The sequence below is a fragment of the Gossypium arboreum genome, chromosome 8, assembly GCF_025698485.1.
Source record: "Gossypium arboreum isolate Shixiya-1 chromosome 8, ASM2569848v2, whole genome shotgun sequence".
In the NCBI taxonomy this organism is placed as follows: domain Eukaryota; kingdom Viridiplantae; phylum Streptophyta; class Magnoliopsida; order Malvales; family Malvaceae; genus Gossypium; species Gossypium arboreum.
The window spans coordinates 130,015,080-130,030,634 of NC_069077.1; the positions used below are offsets into that span (position 1 = coordinate 130,015,080).

Sequence of the window (15,555 nt, forward strand, 5' to 3'; positions counted from 1 at the left end):
GTAAGGAATTTGTAATTTACAGTGATACATAATTGAATGGTTTGGGTTGTGTTTTGATGCAAGAAGGTAAAGTAGTAGCCTATGCTTCATGACAGCTAAAGCCACATGAAAAGAACTATTCGACACATGACCTTGAATTGACAGCCATAGTGTTTGCATTGAAAATCTGGTGGCATTACTTATTTGGGGAAAAATTTCACATATTCACTGATCATAAAAGTCTAAAATATTTGATGTCACAGAAAGATTTGAATTTGAGACAGCGCAGATGGCTTGAACTACTGAAAGATTATGATCTTGTTATTGACTACCATTCTTGGAAAGCCAATGTAGTGGCAGATGCTTTAAGCAGAAAATCTCTGTATACCTCGCGAGCAATGAATACTCGATTATCATTGTCTGATAATGGTTTAATCATAATTGAGTTGAAAGCTAGACCAATGTTTTTGCAACTGATCTTTGAAGCTCAGAAAAATGATAATAAGTTACAAGTAAAACGGGTACAAAGTGAATTGACTCCTGACTTAGAATTTCAGATCGAGACTAATAGTTGTTTGTTATTCAGAGACAGAGTATGTGTACGAAAAGTTTAGAATTGGTATAAAAGATTTTGAATGAAGCTCATAATGGTAACATGTCTATACATTCTAGTAGTAATAAAATGTATAATGATTTGAAAAAGATGTACCGGTAGCCGAGACTGAAATGACATATTTCTGAGTTCATATCTAAGTGTTTGATATGTCAGCAAGTAAAAGCTGAACATCAGTTACCTTCTAGACTATTACAGTCAGCTACGATACCGGAATGGAAATGGGAAAGAATTATCATGGACTTCGTATTGGGGTTACCTGTCCCCAAAGAAGAAAGATGCCATTTGGGTAATTGTTGATCAGTTGACAAAGTCGACACGTTTTATTCCAATACGTATAGATTTTTCCTTGGATATGTTGACTGAATTATATGTTTCTGAGATTGTCAGATTGCATGGAGTGCCTATCTCTATTATTTCAGATAGAGATCCTCGGTTTACTTCTCGATTTTGGAGCAAATTGCAAGAAGCTCTAGGTATTTAGTTACACTTTAGCACTGCATTTCATCCCCAAACAGATGGCCAATCGGAACAGGTAATACAGATCTTGGAAGATATGCTTCGATGTTGTATACTTTAGTTTAAAGGTAACTGGAAAAGGTATTTTCCTTTGGTTGAGTTTGCTTATAATAACAGTTAACAGTCTAGCATTAAAATGGCACCGTATAAAGCCTTGTATGGTCGTAAATGTAGAACTCTATGTAGAACTCTATTGTACTGGATAAAAATCAGTGAGAAAAAGTTACACGGAGTTGACTTGGTCCAAGAGACCGAAGAAAAAGTGAAAGTAATTCAGGATAGTTTGAAAGCAGGCTCTGATCGACAAAAGTCCTATGTTGATTTGAAACAAAAAGAAATAAAATTTCAAGTCGGTGACAAAGTATTCTTGAAGGTTTCACTTTGGAAGAAAATTCTTCGGTTTGCTCGTAAAGGAAAATTGAGTCCACAGTTCATTAGACCATATGCCAAACGACGGGGTCGAGAATCTGTGATCGATCCGAAAGCTCCCTAAAGACTAAAAAAAAGAAAAAAAAAAAGGGGGGGACTTCTGCAATGGGAGATTACAGAAAGAATTGGACCAGTTGCTTATCGGTTAGCTTTACCACCAGTACTTGATCAGATTCACAATGTTTTTCATGTGTCCATGCTACAGCGATATTGATCCGATCCTTTACACATTATCTCTCTCACATAGGTAGAGATTCAACCTAATATGACATATAGTGAAGAATCAATCAAAATCTTAGCTCGGGAAACAAAAGAGTTAAGAAATAAAAAAGTAGCTTTAGTAAAAGTTCTTTGGCAACGACATGGTATTGAAGAAGCTACCTAGGAACTGGAGGATGTTATGAGGAAGTAATATCTAAACTTTTTTACTGGTAAGATTTTCGAGGACGAAAATCCTTAAGGGGAGAGAGTTGTAACAACCTATTTTTTAGTGAAATCGAAACAATGGTTTTGGGACCATAAATCGACCCAAAAATAGTTTTTATTTTATTTTATTATATGGTCCGTATTATGATAGACATGTTGTGTGAAAAATTTGATACGAGAATTTTGTCGATTAAGTGTTTAATTACGAGAAGGACTAAATCGCATAAAATGCGAAAGTTAAATTCTAGTAGCTATAAGAATTGAATAGCTATGGAATTCAAATATAGAAGTCCTTTTATGGTAATTAGACCATTAAAAAAGTATGTAGATTTTTTTGATGACTCATTCATGGAAATATAGAAAAAGGGTAATGACTAAATTAGAAATTACAAAATACTTAATTAATTAAAAGATGAAAAGAAAATATCATTTTATTTTCTTATCATCTTCAACCTAAAAATACATGAAAACCCTAGGAGAGAGAGAACAAACTTTCAAGGCCTAATTGCGTAAGTTTTCTTGTCCCGTTTTTAGTAATTTTGATATTTTTGAAACCGTGATAATCTAATCTATCTATTTGAGGGATTAATTTGAAAATTTATCAAGGTATGAAAAATGGGTCATGGATGAATGCTGAAAATTAGAAATTTAGGGTAGAAAATGAAAGGTTGTTAATAGATAAACAACTTTTACAAAGAAATTTTGATGAAAACATGATTTAAGGACTAAAATGTAAACTTCTGAAATTTCATGAAAAATTATAAAATTTTATGAATACATGTGCTGGAAAATTTGTAATGGGATTTTGGTTAGGCTTGGAATAGGGAGTAAATTGCACAAGTTTCATTTTCCGGGCCTAGAGACGAAATTGAAATTTATGAAAAAGTTAGGGGCAAAATGGTAATTTTTTCTAAGACGTAAATTGAGTCCAAATAAATATGAAATATGTGAAATTGATAATTAAAGTTATTTATATAGATCCGGATAACACAAATTCGATGCTAGATCAAGGAAAAGAAAATGTTTCAGATTAGTAGATTTTATACGTGAACAAGTGTCGAGGTAAGTTCGTGTAACTTAATTGGGCATGTAAATATGTTTAATTGAATGTTGTTTTTCTATGGAATGTGATTTATATTAATGTACATTACTTGAATGCTATAATGAGAAAATAAATACATGCTTGATATGGTGAAAAAGGGTTAAGTCCCGATTGAATATTGAATTCTGATAACTATATGCGCTTTCCCTAAACGAATAAGGTCCTGCATTTGTTGCGGACGAGATTTAGCTCGGACGAGTAATCCCATTAACCTTGTTATAGAAAGGATTTGGCCCAGATGGGTAATCTTGATATAATACTTTTCGAGCATACGTTATGATTAGGGTTTAGCCTGGACTGGTAATCCTAATCGAGCTCATCTGAGCATACGTTATATAAAGGATTTAGCCTGGCTTGAGTGAGTGTTTATTGGTTAAGTGCCCTAATAGGTACCCTTGAATAAAAAAGTTTACAGATTATTGACTCGTACACTTCAAGTGTACTACTTGAGCATCTATCGAAATTTAATGATTCAAATGACATATAACTCTTGACATGGCATGAGAATTTTGACATGGAATGGTAATGTCTTGAAAGAGTATTGCATGGTAAGCTCATTTATGTTACTTGATTGATATGAAAATTTTGGTGACTAACATGTTTGATTGAATGTATGTGTTTAGGCAACTTAGCCAAATGAATGGTAATATGACATTGTATGCCTAGATTTAATAAATAGGATTGGTAAGTTTAGTTTTCGTTACACGAACTTACTAAGCATGTAATGCTTACTCCGTTTATTTTTTTTTCCTGTTTTATAGTGCTCAGAAGCTTGTGAAAGTTGGAAGATCATTGGAGCATCATCACATTATCAACTAGCTATCTTGGGTATATATAGGAGAATCACTTTGATATAATGGCATGTATAGGATAACTTGGCCAATAGTAGCTTGAAAATGATGTTTTGTATCCTAGCCATTGGAATGGCTAGTAATGGTTCATTTTGGTATTACTAAGTAGGTTATTATGATATATATATACACATATGTTATGTTAAGTATATGTGATCAAATGTTGTTATTGCCTAAGTTAAACTAATGTAAGTTTATAAACACTTGTGCTTGCAATGATATGCCATGTTGAATGATGGAATTGATTATTTTGAATGCTTGATATGATTGGTATTGGATGTGTGTTTCAAGTGCAGGTCATGGGTGTGATTTTGGGTGAGAAATGAAGCTAGAAATAGCTTTGTTTTGTCCACATGGGCAGACATACGGACATGTGTGACACACAGCCTGGAAACATGGGCATGCGGTTAGGCCATGTGTCTTTTGCACCTTAATTTTGAGAAACAGAATGCTCAGAATTGAGCACACTGGCAGAGACAAGGGTGTGTGTCTCAGCCGCGTGTGCTACACGGCCTAGAACACGAGCATGTGTCTTGGCCGTGTGAAACCTGCATTTAATTTCGAATTGAATTTATTAACCACACGGCCTAACACACGGGCGTGTGGTATGGCAGTATGCATAAGTCAGAAAGTTACATGAGGTTGAAGATGGCCTTTAGCACGGGCGTGTCCTAAGGTCACACGGGTGTATCCCTTGGACCACACAGGCATGTGAGCCCTACACCTTGGAAAATTTTTGTAACTTTGTGAAAAATTCTTAGAGCCTCCGATTAAGTCTCGACTCGATTCTAATACTCGTATTGGGCCTTGAGGGTCCAATTAAGGGACGTTTTAAATTATATCAATAATTGGATAGTGAATTACATGAATTATTTGTAAAATGTTCTGAAGGTTTTTATAATGCTCTAAAACCTTGTTCCGATGACGGATACGAGGTAGGGGTGTTACAAAAAGCATTATCACACTCTATCTCTAATTGTCGAATCCTTTTCTCCCATGCTAAGCGTAAATCCTCTAGAATAGTTATTGTTTCGATCTTAAAAATTGTGTCTTTGCCTAGCAACATTGAGAATTCCCATAACTAATTAACATCAACATGTCTAATCACTCCCTAATGGCAGCATAAGGTCCATTTAGCGACACTGACTCATCTGTATTAAGCTTAGTCCAACCTTTATTCGGAGCTGACCACTACATAACAATAACCATAGGATTAACATGTAACACAGGTGCAAGCATCCTTACGTAACTCCTCATCCAACTGACACCCATATCCAAGATTTCTTAAGCACAACAGTGACTACTAGAAAAGACATATTTTGAATTTTCCATAGCAACCAGAACATTATAGGAAAGAAAATTTGTCATTCTATCTCTTGATTATCATAATCTCCAATATTCTATAGGTTCCATATGATCCATTCATCTAGTGACAGAGAAAAAAATCTTACTCGAGTATGAGTTAGCATAATTGACCACCAAACAGTCCTAGAAAAAGTGCAATTCCGAATAGTATGGACCCTCGATTTATATACATTACTACATCTCGGATAATGGCTTTCATTCACCATATGTCTCCTTACTTTCTTTCCATTAGTCAGTAATCTATTCTTCTACATGATCCAAATGAACACTTTAACCCTTTGAAGCACCTTAGTTTTCCAAATCAAATTCAAAACACAAGAATTATCGACTGAGCCAAGTTGGTGAATACCTCTATAAGTCTCTACCGATGAAAAACTATCCTTTGTCGATCATCTCCATGATAGCTGATTTGGTCCTTCATCAATCACAGGAGGCAACACAACTACTATCTGTAACACAATATGATCCAGAAGAACGCTACTTAATCTAGCCCAATCCCAGCTACCATTCTCATCCACTATATCACAAACACGTAAAGTGTCATCTGGTTATTCTGAGCCTCTATAAAACACTCTGAGTGGACCTATCGAACAAACCCAATTATCATTCCAAAAATTTGTCAGGTGATCATCCCTTATGGCGTAATAGACATTATCAATTACATTCGTCCATATCTTCGTTAGAGATTTCTATATAAATGAGCACTTGCTCTTTGCAATAGTATTTGGTAACACCCTACAAATATTATATTTATTTCTCACAATTTGTACCTATAATGCATCAGTTGGAAACCTAACTTTAAAAAAAAAAAATTCTTGTTTTGATCAACTAAGTTTCGCACACCAAGACTAGCAACACCTACAGGTCGACAATAATCATCCCAACTTAAAAACACCAGTTTTCTAGCTTCAATAGTGGTTTCCCAAATAAAATTGCGAACTAATTTCTCTGTTTCACCACACATAGAGATAGGTATACGTATTGTAGCCATGAAATAATTGAGTTTAGCTAAAAGGATTGGTTTTGCTAATGTTATTTTGCCGGTCAAAGATAAACTATTCGTTTCCCACCCATTTAGTCTGTTATGGACTTTATTAACCACAAATTCAAAAGTACTTACACTAACTTTCTTATGAATGAGAGGCATACTAAGATACATTCCAAGATCCTTAACTCGAACAAACACCACCTTCCTACATATAACCGTAGCTAAATCATCCGGTACATTAGGTGAGAAGAAAACCTGAGACTTATTCCTATTCACCTTTTGACCCAAATAATAACAAAATGTATTCTGAATATCATTAACAATTTCTTCTTGCCTCGAATTAGCCTCACAAAAGAGCATTAAATTGTATGCAAAGAACAAATGCGATAACATCGGGCCTTCCTAGATAACAACAAAGGCTTCAACCTCCCCTGAATGATAGCTTCCTTAATTAAGTGTTCCAGTTTCTCCATACAAACCACAAACATATATAGCGAAAGAGGATCTCCTTGTCGAATACCCTGTAATGGTTTAAATTCATATGTAACTGCGCCATTCTAGAGCACCTGAAATGATGATAATGATCTACAATTTAAGATAACAGTGTTTAACATAGTTGGTAAACTTGCTTTTGAAAGTGTTCTTCTAAGAAATCTCATCTAACTCAATCATAAGCCTTTTTAAGATCAATTTTTAACACCATCCCACATTTTCTGCCTCTGAAATTTCGCATAGAATATTCTGCCTCCTGAGCAATAACGATGTTATCTGAAATGTTCCTACCCATCGTGAAACTAGTCTGGTTCTGTTTAGTAAACTTAACCATCAATAGATGTAACCTATTAACAATTGTCCGTGTGACGATCTTATATAAAACTGTATATAAACTTGTTGGCCTAGTCTTTAATGTATTTACTTAATATGATTTAAAATTAAAATTCAATGTATATAGTAGTTAATAAAATTATTTTAAACTAGGAGGAAGCAATGAAGTATACAAATTCATCTACTGTCCATGAAACATATTTAGACACGTAATTAATAAATTAATGGGTAATTGTAAAATATTAAAATAAATATAATTATTCTATATATATATATATATATTAGATTATAGTGCACTCATAATATCAGTGAAAAAAATTATATAATTAATAATGTCAAAAGTTTATATAAAAATCAAACGAATATTTAGTTAAAATGGTAAAATTAAATATATAAAATTCATTATACATCATAGGTTGAAATATCACTAAGATTAAAAATTTATTGAGTTTATATAAAAAAATATAAAAGACAAAAATATCCTCATGATTAGAGGTAACCATGAGCCGGATTAAGTCAATGCCTGATTCTAAAATATTGTCAAGCCCAAACTTGATTTCGGGCCGGGTTGCCAAAAAATTCATTTTACTATTTAAAAATTAATATAATATGAAAAATATATTTTAGTTACTATTTTATATATTTTTGTAATTTAATTTTAATTTAAAAAATATTTTTTATTATTTAAATTGAAATTGGGTAGGCTCATGTCGGGCCGAAGTGAAAAAATCATTGTCCAAGCTTAACTTGAATCAGGCTGAGCTTACTGGGCCAAGCAAACTATCCAACCCTTAGTTAGGTGCACTCATGATTATATAACTTATTTTGTATGCAAAATGTCATTTTAATAATTTTTAACTAAGTTGATGCTTTGATTGACTCGTGACATTAACTCAATTAAAGGTTTAATATAAATATATATTTTTAATAGGTAGTATATAATTCACTAATAATATATACTTATACACAGACAATGCATCAAATATAAATCTATTCAATTATTCACATTAAAATAATTTCAAATGATTAAAATTTGAGAAAATATTTAATAAACTACTCCGCAAATAAAAAACACATGATAATTTAAAAATAAAAAAAACTAACCCTCCAAATTATACATATTTAAAATTAAGGGGAGTGCATTCACAATATTGTCTATTGAAATTTAGTGGTTAAATTAAACAAGGGAATAAAACACATTTTGGTACCTGAAATTTGCTTCAGGGTTCAAATTAATACTTAAGGGTTTTTTTTTGTCTAATTAGGTACTTGAACTTGGCTTTAAGGTTAAATTTGGTACCTAAAACTCATTTTAGTCCAATTTGGCACCTGAACTTAGTTTCTTGGTTCAAATTGGTACCTAAACTTGGCTTTATCATCCAAATTAGTACTTATGGTAAATGACTTATTTGAATCAATTTGAACTATGGAGCCAAGTTCAGGTACTAATTTGAACAGAAAAAGAAAATTTAGATACCAATTTGAACCTTGAAGCCAAATTCAGATACCAAATGCATATTTACCTATAGACAGGTATAAAACTAAATTATAAACATAGATTGACTAAAATTTAAAATTGCAAAGAGTATGGGGACTGAAAGTAAAATTAGACCTATGACACGTATGTATATGTAATTAATATATGGATTGGTGTTTATTTTAGTTATTCTTTGGGGGTACTTCCAACAAACAGTAGATGCCTGCAATCTTTCTGGTCTCCAACGCAAGGAAAAGTGTGAGAAAAAAGTAAAAGGAAAAACTTTCCCTTCTACCAAACAAAAGAAACGTTACAAAAAGCATAGGAAGGTGGAAAACTCAGAAAATATTTTCCCTTTTGGATTCCCACACTTCGTTCAAACTTTGATCTCCCATCCCATTGCCTTCTAAAAAGTCTCAGCTCTGCTTTTTCTTCAAATTTTCCAAACCCCCAAAATCCAATTCTCTCTCTGTCTCTATCATAAGAGTGTGTTTGTTAAGGTATTTTGGCTTTATTGTTGTTTTTTAAAAAAAATTTTTTGGCTTTATTGTTAAAGGCTATAATTTGGGTTTTGGTAGCCTTTGGGGTAAAGATCTTTGGTTAACTGTTAGATGTTGGTGGCTAATTGGTAGTTTCTAATTTAGTTTTTTTTTTTAAACTATTTTCTTTTTAACAAAGACCATTTACTTAATTGTTTTAACACCAAAACTTAGTTGATCTTCATTTTTTTTCTTTTGTGGAATAGAATCAACCAGGAACTTTTTTTTTTTTTACTGTGAAGCCCCCTTTTTTTTGTGTAAATTCTTGGTTGTCCCAGCTTGTTATAAGATACCCATATTGAAAATATAGTGAATGATTGTTTGTTTCTGGAATTTTGTTTGCTTGTATTAAATGTTTACAATAGAAACTTTGTTGCTTGGTGAGGTAGGAAGTGCATTTCTTTTTTCATTTACTAAATAGGATTAGTGTGACTGTTTTTCCTCTTTTTACTTCTTTGTTTCTCCCTTTCTTTGAAGGATTTTTTGTTGGTTTATTTTTACTTTTTGAGTTTTTGAGAAAAGACCCAATTTGGCTATTGTGGAGATCTGGGACTTGTTTAATCTGTTATGCCCAATGAGGGCTTTCCTTCCATCTGATTCATGTAAAGAAACACAGCTCAATGCCATTAATCCTCAGTCTTGGCTCCAAGTTGAAAGAGGGAAATTTTCCAAACTATCATCTTCATGTACCACCGCCTCTTCATCCATGTAAGTTTTTTTTTTTTTGGTTCATTTCTGGGATTCTTCTATGGTTTTCATTTTTTTTATTGAGATTGTTTTGTTGGTATAATTGTTGTAGAGAATCATTTATCAAGGTTCCTGAGCCACCCATAGTGCCATTCTTTAAACCTGTTGATTATGTAGAAGTCTTAGCTCAAATTCATGAAGAACTCGAATCGTGTTCTTTGCAAGAGAGGTCGAATCTGTATTTATTACAATTTCAGATCTTTAGAGGGCTTGGGGAAACCAAATTGATGCGGGGAAGCCTCCGGTCTGCTTGGCAGAAGGCTGGGACGGTCCATGAGAGGCTTGTGTTTGTGGCATGGTTGAAGTATGAGAAGCAAGGGGAAGAACTTATTGTTGACTTGCTTGCAACTTGCAATAAATGTGCACAAGAGTTTGGACCGATGGATGTTGCTTCTCAGTTTCCGGTTGAGGTGGATGGGGCTTCGCAGGAGACCGTTGTGACGGACGGGGAAAAGAGCCTGAAAAATGTGAACTTTTGGATAGGAGATGAGAAAATAGTTTGCCGTAGGCAGAAAATAGCTTCTCTTTCAGCCCCCTTTCATGCTATGCTTAATGGTTACTTCAATGAATCGCTTTGCGAGGACATAGATTTATCTGAAAATAATATCTCCCCATTGGGGTTGAGGACCATCAGTGTGTTCAGTGTGACGGGCTGCCTGAGTGATGTCCCACCTGATCTTTTGTTAGAAATATTAGTTTTTGCAAACAAGTTTTGTTGTGAGAGACTCAAAGACGCTTGTGATAGGAAACTCGCATCTTCAGTTTGCACCAAAGATGATGCTGTGGAGCTTATGGAATATGCCATTGAAGAGAATTCTCCTGTACTTGCTGCATCATGTTTGCAAGTTTTTCTACACGAACTGCCTGATTGTTTGAATGATGAAAGAGTAGTGGAAATATTTAGCCATGCCGATAGACAGCAGAGGTTGATCATGGCTGGACAGGCCTGTTTTTCTCTTTACTGTTTATTAAGTGAAGTAGCCATGAACCTCGATCCTCGATCTGGTAACACTGTTTGTTTCCTAGAACAATTGATTGAATCTGCTGAAACCGACAGGCAGAGACTGTTAGCTTTTCATCAGTTGGGATGTGTAAGGCTTCTAAGGAAAGAGTATGATGAAGCTGAAAGTCTTTTTGAGAGAGCTGTAGGTTTAGGTCATGTTTACTCTATAGCAGGTTTGGCTAGATTGGGTTACATTAAGGGTCATAAACTTTGGTCCTATGAGAAGCTTAGCTCGGTGATTTCTTCTGTTAATCCACTAGGATGGATGTATCAGGAGAGGTCATTATATTGTAAGGGTGATAGGTGGGAAGACCTCGAGAAAGCAACCGAACTGGACCCAACTCTTACCTACCCCTACATGTATCGGGCTGCTTCCCTAATGATGAAACAGAATGTTCAAGCTGCTCTTGGTGAGATCAACCGAGTTCTTGGGTTTAAACTTGCTCTAGAATGCTTGGAACTCCGATTTTGTCTTTATTTGGCTAATGAGGATTACAAAGCAGCCTTGCGCGATGTTCAGGTAATTCTAACACTTTCCCCAGATTACAGAATGTTCGAGGGACGAGTGGCAGCATCCCAGCTCCGTACACTTGTGCATGAGCATGTTGACAACTGGACAACAGCAGATTGTTGGATGCAGCTATATGATAGGTGGTCTTCTGTAGATGATATAGGATCTCTCTCTGTAATCTACCAAATGCTTGAATCCGGTGAGGCGAAAGGGGTTTTATACTTCCGACAATCATTACTTCTCCTCAGGTATCCTCAATCTTCCGAACTTTACGAAACCGAGCATTAACTTTTTTGAAAAAGAAACATGTTAATGCCTCTAATAAGTACTTATGAATGCCAGACTTATGCTTATATGACTTGCAATGATTTTGTGCCTTGAGTTGATCAGGTTAAATTGTCCTGATGCGGCTATGCGAAGTCTAGAATTAGCTTGTCAACATGCGTCTAATGAACATGAACGCCTAGTTTATGAGGGATGGATCCTATATGATACCGGTCACTGTGAGGAAGGGCTTCGAAAAGCGGAAGAGTCTATTAGAACCAAGAGATCATTTGAAGCCTTCTTCCTTAAAGCTTATGCATTGGCCGACTCTAGCATGGATTTTTCATGTTCTTCAACAGTTATCTCATTGCTTGAAAATGCCTTGAAATGCCCCTCGGATAATCTTCGGAAAGGTCAAGTAAGGTTTCTTTTGCCCTATCTTTTTCATTAGAAAAATCCTTTTTGTCACAACAGTTTCTTCTAGGGCGTACAATCGTATTCTCGTAAATATTTTTCAGTAAAGCAAAAAGATATATTCTTTGTCTCCATCAAGTAGTTGTATCACTAGCAAAAATCATGTCTTTCAATGATTTCAGTTTTATTGTTAGAAAACGTGCATAGGAGGCAGGACATTTCGGTTTTCGGCATGTATGTATTATCTTGGTTTGGGCCTTTTTTTCCTTTTTCTTTTTCAGGCTCTGAACAATCTTGGAAGTGTGTACGTTGATTGTGGAAAATTGGACTTAGCAGCCGATTGCTACATTAATGCCCTTAAAATACGACACACCAGAGCCCATCAAGGCCTTGCACGAGTACATTTTCTCAGAAACGACAAGGCTGCAGCATATGTGGAAATGACTAAACTGATTGAAAAGGCTAAAAACAATGCATCTGCCTACGAAAAGAGGTCCGAGTACTGTGACCGTGACCTCACCAAGGCAGACCTTGAGATGGTCACTCAATTAGATCCACTCCGTGTGTATCCTTACCGATACCGAGCTGCGGGTCAGAAAATGTTATTCCTTTTGCCAAATAATACTGCCAATAGAAAGTTCTATTGTAGCTGATACTAAAGAATATGTTGCTTGTGTCAAACAGTGTTAATGGACAGCTCCAAGGAGAAGGAAGCCATTGCTGAACTATCGAGAGCTATTGCATTCAAAGCAGATCTTCACCTTCTTCACCTACGGGCAGCCTTCCATGAGCATGTCGGTGATGTCTTGGCTGCCCTCCGAGATTGTCGAGCTGCCCTTTCCATAGACCCGAATCATCAAGAAATGTTAGAACTACACAGCCGTGTAAACAGCCATGAACCTTAAATCTCTCTTCTTCCTTTTTTGGTTTCTTTTCTTTTCTTAGGTTTAAATGTAAAATGGCGAAAAAAGGAAGAAAGAAATGATAACATAAAAGGGTTGGGGTTGGGGAGGAAGAGATTTTGAAAAAGTATACATAGCCAAGTGTGGGTATCATTGTTCCTTCTGTAATTTATCCTGTTTTTGAGAGTTTTTGGTTATGAAATTTTACAATGCCTGGTTGGCCCTTTCTGCTATAATGTAACTTTATATTGTGGATATACAAATTCATTTATTAAGGGTATATCATCCTTCTTTTTTAAGGGTATAATGAAAATATTCCAAATTTTGGTTTGGGGTGGCTTTGGCTCTAACGACATACTGCCACTGATTGCCTTTACCCCCTTGCCGGCACTACTCCTCCTATGGGCATCGACGGCAACGACCTTAGCCTGAGAGTGATGGCCAAATCATTGGTGGCCCGTTTTCTCCAACCGAATCTGGACCTTAACATGTTGCTAAACTTGAAGCAATGCGCATGGAAGACGATGTCATTGACACCCAAAAAAATGATGCATTTATTATTAATCATCAAAACCTTCGCCTTCTTGAAACTATAATTTTATTTTTTAAAAAAATCTTTTCATTTATATATTTAAAAAAAAGTAGAATTTTTATTGGCTTTAAAGTTTTTTTGAATGTTTTTTTATTTTGAAGAGCTCTTTTCATCATTTTGGAATTATAATTTTTATTTATAATATTTTAATTTTGTAAAATTTAAATTATTTCGTAGGATAGATAAAGCAAAATAATGTCATATCTTAAGGGTGTCAATTTGCTTCAAATAAAAAGAAAATGCCAAATTGAATGAAGTTATAAAATTAAGGACTAAATTTATTATTATGTTTTATATATAAAATAAAGCAAAAATTTAATGATATTTTTCAATAAAAAATTCAAATGGTATTTAAAGTATACTACATGCTGATCTTATATATTAGAAATTTATAAAAGAAAAACACTAAAAAGATTTCAATTAAAATTACATTTATTTCCGTAACCCATCTGAAACGGTTTGCAGCTTCTACATCAAATTCATAATCCATGTTAGAAAAGATTACTTTCATTTGAAATAAACTAGTTTGCCATCCTCACTTCACTTCCACTATAATTAAACTATACTCAATTCTAAAAAAAAAAAAAAACTCAAACTTCGAATGAAAAATGATTGTGTTAGCAATAGATTATTTTAAATTAAATTATGATTATCGTCCTCTATCATGTTTAATTTTAAGTTTAGTAATTAAATTTTAATTTGATATAATTTAGTTTCTCTACATAATACTATTAGTTAGTCAAAATAGTTGAGACATTTAATTATTCGGTTAAAATGTTGAGATCAAATTTTTCCTTAAAAATACGAATTCCAACTTCAAGCAATATATATATATATATATATATATATTGGAAAAGTAATTCATGTCATCATTTTAATCGAATAGTTAAGTATGTTAATTATATGAACTAATCAATACTATTTAAAAGTAGAGAACCAAATTATGCCAAATTAAAATATAAAGATAAATCTGAAACATGAGCATAAAATTTAGATAATTTCTATTAGGTGGATGCATTATTTGGAGTCAAAATTTGATAATTGTTTACATATCAAGACTTGAATTATGTAATTGTTCTCATATTAGGTTTTGAACTTTTTAGTCCAAGTTAGTCTCTAAACTTGTTAATTGTTCCCACAATGGGATATAAACTTTTTAGATTAATTTAGACAAAAAAAGTTGATACTTCAATATAAAATCATTGTCAAATTTAGTAACTTACTAAAACAAAAGAATTAGTGCTCCATGAGAACAATTGTTATGTAAATTCGAATAAGTGCTAAATTTAAAGAATAACTTAGATAAAAAAATTCATATTCTAATATAAATACATGGAAAAGAAATGCATAAAATAATACATTGAAAATATGACGTAATTTTCTTTCATTCTCATAAATTTATTTTGTTCATTAATATGATTAAAAGATATTACTTTTTGTGTCTATGACAGCTGAACGAACAAATATGTAGAAGTTTCCATTAGCCAACAGAGTCTAGAAGTTTTTCCTTTTCTTTTAAAAATAAAAGGTAATTGCATTTATTAATTATTTATTGTAGGGATAATTCAAAAACGGTCCCTAGAGGTTATCAAATATTTCAATATAGTTCATGTACTTTTTGTTCAATATAGTTTATGCACTTTAATAGTAAATAAAAGTACGATAATACAAGATTCATTAAATTAAAAGAAAAAAAAATATGTTTTATAAAAGATCATTTTTTCTAAGTAAACCTAATCTACTTCTCTAAAAGTACCTATGACCATCATCCATCAACACACTATTTTTTTTAAAAAATAAAATAAAATACATTATATTCACCGTGTGACAAAATGAATAATTGATTTTCATATTAGAACATTTCTCTCAAGAGTGCTTCAAGTTGATCCAAGAGTGGTGTTTGGGTGGTTTGATCAGTAGTAAGGCGGTGAGGAATTGGTCTTCTTTCTTCTCTTTTTTGTTTTTCATGAACTGGTTTAAGGCATTGAGATGACGGAGAAGGAGGTTTC

At 33.6% G+C, this 15,555-nt stretch overlaps 1 protein-coding gene across 1 annotated transcript; it reads left to right on the plus strand.

Moving 5' to 3' along the window:
• Positions 1-8,760: 8,760 nt before the first annotated feature.
• On the plus strand, positions 8,761-13,267 carry LOC108469782 (ETO1-like protein 1). Its single transcript, XM_017770818.2, has 5 exons — positions 8,761-9,821; positions 9,913-11,622; positions 11,765-12,056; positions 12,334-12,643; positions 12,737-13,267. Exons 1-5 carry the CDS (start codon positions 9,688-9,690, stop codon positions 12,955-12,957), a joined length of 2,667 nt encoding a protein of 888 aa, XP_017626307.1. The 5' UTR covers positions 8,761-9,687; the 3' UTR covers positions 12,958-13,267.
• The last annotated feature ends 2,288 nt before the right edge of the window (positions 13,268-15,555 follow it).